Here is a 6,148-nt window from a genome sequence, read left to right on the forward strand (position 1 = left end):
CTATATGAGATTGTGTATGTTATCAAAATCACTTGCATATGATATTTACTGACAGCAAGGGTCGTATTAGAGTTACAATTAATAATACACCTTCATATTTTGTGTGAGATATGAGGTGAGTGATGAAGAAAAATGAGGAATAAGGATATGAAATGAAATATGATAAAAATAAGTTATCAGACTTTGTTTGTATTCAGTATTTGATGAATCAACATAATATGATAAATTAATCTAAAATTCTTATATATTGTTTCTCTATTTGAAATTTTTATCATGATGAGCTGTATTAAAAATCAACGGGATATAATAAAAATGATAATTTATTCAATTATCTTTATAAAATATAATATAAAATTCAAATGTAATAAAAAATATCTATAAAAACAATTTATAAAATTTAATCTAAAATATAAAATTTAAATATAGATATAAAAAAATAATAGAATTTGATATTAAACTTAAAAAGGAAATATTAATAATAATTTAAAAAGCATTTTTGATTTTATCTAAAAAATAGTTGTCTTTTATATAATTTAATAAATTAGTATTCAAAATTATAAAAATATTAAAGTTAATTGAATTTTAAACTAAATATAATTTGTTACAATAGTAATTTTGTTATTTACATATAATATTTTTTATTAAATATATTATATATATATATATATATATATATATATATATATATTATATCTTTATTTAGATCATCTAATTAATAAAATAAAATTATTTAGTTACTCATATTTTTTAATTTTAAAAAATTATTTATTTAGTAGTGTTAATAAATAATTTTAAATATCCAATTATTTGATTATTTATTTAATTTTTTTTTTATATTTTATAATATTTTAAAATATAATAAGTTAATTTTTAAAAATTATTATATAATTATTTACTATAATAATTTTATTATTAAATATGATATATATTATATTATATTATATTATAATAAAATAAATATCAAATATATAATAAAATTAAATGTTATTACCTTATTTATTATGTATATGATAATAATTATATAGTCCGTAACTTATTGTATTCATTCTGCACATCAAACTTACCTTAAAAATTTTAAAAATAGGAATAGTGAAGGGACAATTTACAATAATATTTTAATTTACTATTTTGTCCTTATTTTCTATTTCATTTTTTTTTTTTTTTACTTTTCTTTGTGTCTTCTCCTCCTCAACTCTTGTTCTTCATCTTTCTTTTACGCTACCAAGGTACACCCATTATTTCTTTCTGTTTTGTTTATCTCTGTGCCCTAGAAAATCAATTATGTGTGTGCTTTGTTTAATTAAATAAGGATAAAAATGGAATTAAAAAAATTATAACTGATTCCATTTCGTTCACTTTTCAAATACTGGAATGACAACAATTATCCCTCACTTGTTTTAGTTTCTTATACATTTTGGAATTGTTATTCCTTTATTTTTGTAACGATTTCTTGCTATGAAGCTAAGTTTTTTAGGTTTAATGGTTTTGTTAGGAAGAGAGTGCAGTGTGTAGGCAACACATAAAGTTTTGAGCTTTTGAATTTATCAGAGAGATGCAACACCGGCGGCATAAGCTTCTCATTCTCTATGCAACTCAAACTGGAAACGCATTGGATGCTGCTGAACGTCTTGCTCGTGAAGCTGAACGAAGAGTCTGCCCAATCAACCTTATCTCTCTCCATCAATATGATCCTGTATGACTTTTTCTCTTTTTGAGGTCCTTTTGCTATATTGGCTTTTGTTTTGTTTAAAATAATATTCTTTTCATATTAAAGATTTAATTTTGTTTTGTTAATGGGTTGCTTTGTACAGAGTTTGTTACCACAGGAAGAGGCTGTGATTTTTGTGGTATCTACCACAGGTCAGGGTGATACCCCTGATGCCATGAAGGTAGCAGCTTCTTTTGAATCCTCTTTTTGATAAAATTTATTTGTTTTTAGTCTTTGTAATACCCACTTTTCAGTTCTATAAATAAATAATTGAGATTGAAGAGACTATACATTTGTCAATGAAAAGTTATTTTTTCCCAATATAACTTCCTTTATCAATTTTTTATTTGTTGGCTAGTGGTGCTACATGTTTTTAGTCCACTGCAAGTTTGAGATTTGTAGGGACTGAAAAATGGGTATGTGGAGTAGAAATAAGATATGAGATGATTATAGGGACTAAAAGCATTTAACCCTTTTATTAATTTACTTTTTTTGTTGCTTTTCTTTGCATTATTTGAGGTTGTTTAATCTATAGTTTTGCTGATTCTTCTTTTGCGGTTCCAGGTGTTTTGGAGGTTTCTTCTTCAGAGAAATCTAAGCCGGGATTGGCTGAAAGGGGTTCTTTACGCTGTCTTCGGTTTGGGTGATTCTGGTTATCAGAAGTACAATGTAATCATTGTTTATTTACTTGTGACTTTTGTCTTTGAAAACAGTTGTCTTTTATTTTGTTAGATTGAGCAAAATTTGCACTGAACGATATTTTGATAATGACTTAGTAACTTAACAATTTCAATGGATACGAGTTTTATTGTATTGCACATACGTTTATTTTCTTTAGTTTCATGTTTTGAATTAAATCTTACTTTTGAACTGTGGCAGTTTGTTGCAAAGAAGCTCGACAAAAGATTAATGGACCTTGGAGGAACAGCTATTCTAGAAAGAGGCTTGGGAGATGATCAGCACCCTTCAGGGTATGATTATGGATTATTTTGTCAATTATGAATATTCTGCTTTTTTAGTAGAAACATGTACCTTTGTGCTTGTGGAATATGAAAAGGTTATACACAATAAGTACCTTATTCTTTGCAGTTAATATTTTTTAAATAATGTTATTTTATTATATATTTTTATCAAAATTTAATATCTTCTTCATATATTGGAATTTTTGATATTTTATATAAGCGACTAATGATGGTTACCATTATTTGTAGCTATGAAGGTACTCTTGATCCTTGGATGTCTTCTCTTTGGAGAATGTTAAACATGACCAAACCAGAATTCTTACCAAACGGTCCAGATGTTTTGATTCAAGATACAGTGTTGATTGACCAACCTAAAGTACAAGTCACATATCACAATATTGAAAATACTGAGTCACAATTTTCTACTGCCTCAGGTATCACAAACTCGGTAGATTCTCGGTTGCCATGCAATATTCCATTTGCAACTATTTTACCCTTATTGTTGATTATAAAATTTTAGTTGCTCTTTTTATATTTGACAAGATTAACACATGATTCTTTCAGATTTGATGTCTCTTGATATTCTAATTCGGAGTGCTCGTTCAATGCATCCTGGAAAATCATCTTCCGACAGAAGTGAGCATCCTGACGGCTTTCTTAACATGGTACTGGATAAGACACTTTATCTTGTGTCGTTTGTAAACTAACATGGAATATGCCGATTCTGCTGACAGATAGTTAGCACTCAGTAGCAGTGATCAATATGCAGGGCGTCGTGCATTGTCCATCTATTTGTATGCATTGCACTGACCCAACCTGTATAGCAATAAATCAGAATATTATGTCTTTCAAAGTATAAACATTCCGATATGTAGTTTTGTCAATTGTGGTTTGTGGAAAATAGCTGTTTGTTCAATTTCCACTATGATACAGTTCTATAGCGCCACTAGAGCCTCTATTTGACAACGCTTTTTGTACTAAATAGCGTTTGTTCAAATTCCACTGAGTGACGCTATTAGAGAACCCTGAGTTTTTCACTGGTTTCTGTCCATTAAGAGTCACATAGAGAATATTATTTCTGTATCAATAATATAGGAAAGTATGTAATGATGTGGATGATTGTATTTTTCATAACCCTGAAAGATAAAGCTATTGAGTGGAAGGCATATGAACGGTCGTATATCTGTCAATATTCAATATATATTGTCGATTATTCAGTTATCTGTTCTCTGTTTCATGCCTCAATTTATTTGTTGCTGACCATGCAGGTGAAGAATCTTCCTTTGACCAGACCAAACTGTGGAAAAGATGTTCGTCATTTTGAATTCGAATTTGCTTCACATGTAAGCTATCCTATGTCTTTAACCTTGTGGTACCTATACATAGATGTGTAAAGCTTGTTCAAATATAAGAGAAACCAAAGGCCTATGTGAAATTTTTTATCCCCACCGATGATCAATTCAGTGGTGACTCTTTCACACATGAATCATTAATGGTGTCTTCTCTTTTGAAACTAGTCCAACAGTTGTCAAACTTAGTTTTTTTTTTGTGATAAAATGTTTTGATGTAACAAGCCTAAAGCATAGTAAGCTTTACTTTGAGGGGAGTGTTAAAATTCAGTGTATGTTTTAATTATTCCTTGATTGTGCAACATCCTAAGCTAATTGTTAGTAGTCCTAGTCAATACAACTTCCTAGGCATTGAATGTGATTATTGCAGCATCATTATAAATAGAAAGGTGGGTGATCTCATTGGAGACACAAGAATACACAAAAGTTACTCATTTTACAAAATTCATATGTATCACAATTTACCTTATTTGAATTAATTTACGCATTTTGAGTTCCTCAGGCTGTTGAGTATGACACTGGTGATGTTCTTGAAATTCTCCCTGGTCAAGATTCAACTGCAGTTGATGCTTTCATACAGCGTTGTAATTTGGATCCTGATTCATTCATCAGCGTAAGTCCTTTAAGCTTAGTTAATGTTAGATTATATTAAAAGTATCTTGATCTTAACATAGAACATCTTAAATTGTCCTAAGGATTATTTTTTATATTTCATGATTTGTTCCTTTATTTCATTAAGATTAGGAGTCTAGTGATTATCATGATTAGTATTTGTGGTCTAGTATTAAAATAAATAAGGGTTAACTCACATTATATCAATATAATTTTATTATTTTCAGTATTCCTTGTCCTCCATCTATACCTAAACCTAAATAACTTCAACACTTAATATTAATGTGGTTCTTTGACCCTTTTCAGTGTTGACTGTTGAGTTCACACTATAATGTCTCATTCCACAGATAAATGCATTCTTCAAACATTGTTTGACACTTTTAATCAGCTAAAAAACTCTTCTCAACGTGATGTTTTTGAAATAAAAGTTTGTGCAATGTTGAAAGGAGGGAACTCCTTGTATAATTCTGATCTGAATAATTTGTAGCCATAATTTCCTAATTTTGTGTTTGAACTTCGAACTTTATAGTTGAACAGTACATGCCTTCAACACCATTGGCAGTTTTTATTAGATTCATATTTTTGTTTGATGGAAGTGTTTGTAATATTTTCTAATAAGAAATCCCCTAAATTTCAGGTTAGTCCTAGAGAAATGGGTGATCGCGATGCATACGGCTCTAGAATGCCTGTAAAATTAAGAACTTTTGTGGAATTGACTATGGATGTAGCTTCAGCTTCCCCTCGGCGGTATTTCTTTGAGGCAAGATGCTGTATGTTTGGCTTTCCTTTTATTTTGTCATTTAAGAAGATACTTACACGATTGAATTCAATTTTCTCTCTCTATTTCTTCTATTTCATATTCTGCCCTTATATTTTATTTTCAATTTGGATTAGATAATTACATAATTGAATTCAATATTCTCTCTATGTTCACTGTTATGGATGTTAGTGTTAATTTATGAAAAACGTGTTAAACCTATGCTCATTTGAGATAACTGGACTCGTTTTTTTTTAATAATATTTACGAGGTTCAAACTTGCTTTTAATATTTCTGTAACTTCCTCATTAAAAGCTAACCTAGCAACAATTTGATGTCCCAGGTTATGAGCTTTTTTGCAACAGCCGAACATGAAATGGAAAGACTTAAGTATTTTGCTTCACCTGAAGGAAGAGATGACCTGTACCAATATAACCAGAAGGAAAGGAGAACTGTTCTTGAGGTGAGGCCAATTAATTGTTGGTTTTATGCATTGAATTCTTTATCAAACTGAGTTTCAACTTCTTTCCTTCCTAATATGTTAATCAACTTCACATTTGTTTGGTATTAAAGAAAGTAGGGAATGGTTTAAGGGCTGTGTTTTGTAGCAAGTAAAGCTAATACTGTTCCATGAAAGTAAATAATTTTTTTGGTAACTATGTTATTGGTGTGAAGTATTCACTGACTTTGCCGATGACTAATTTCTGCCGGGGAACCTGGATGACCATATTTAGTGGAGTCTCCCCTCCCAACCACTCTT

General features: G+C 29.5%; 1 protein-coding gene across 3 annotated transcripts in view; it reads left to right on the plus strand.

Annotated features, from left to right (window-relative positions):
* The first annotated feature begins 1,091 nt into the window (after positions 1-1,091).
* LOC101501433 (NADPH-dependent diflavin oxidoreductase 1) overlaps positions 1,092-6,148 on the plus strand; it is a 6,844-nt gene continuing 1,787 nt past the window's right edge. The window contains exons 1-11 of one of the 3 annotated variants that reach the window (XM_004489061.4): positions 1,092-1,226; positions 1,493-1,693; positions 1,812-1,889; positions 2,273-2,377; positions 2,588-2,679; positions 2,920-3,104; positions 3,235-3,335; positions 3,939-4,013; positions 4,522-4,632; positions 5,269-5,391; positions 5,732-5,851. In XM_004489061.4, the coding sequence (XP_004489118.1) occupies positions 1,553-1,693; positions 1,812-1,889; positions 2,273-2,377; positions 2,588-2,679; positions 2,920-3,104; positions 3,235-3,335; positions 3,939-4,013; positions 4,522-4,632; positions 5,269-5,391; positions 5,732-5,851 (1,131 nt within the window). In that variant the 5' untranslated portion in view covers positions 1,092-1,226; positions 1,493-1,552. The other 2 variants (XM_027331941.2, XM_027331942.2) reach the window with 2 other exon arrangements.

This window comes from Cicer arietinum, chromosome 3, assembly GCF_000331145.2.
Source record: "Cicer arietinum cultivar CDC Frontier isolate Library 1 chromosome 3, Cicar.CDCFrontier_v2.0, whole genome shotgun sequence".
Lineage (NCBI taxonomy): Eukaryota > Viridiplantae > Streptophyta > Magnoliopsida > Fabales > Fabaceae > Cicer > Cicer arietinum.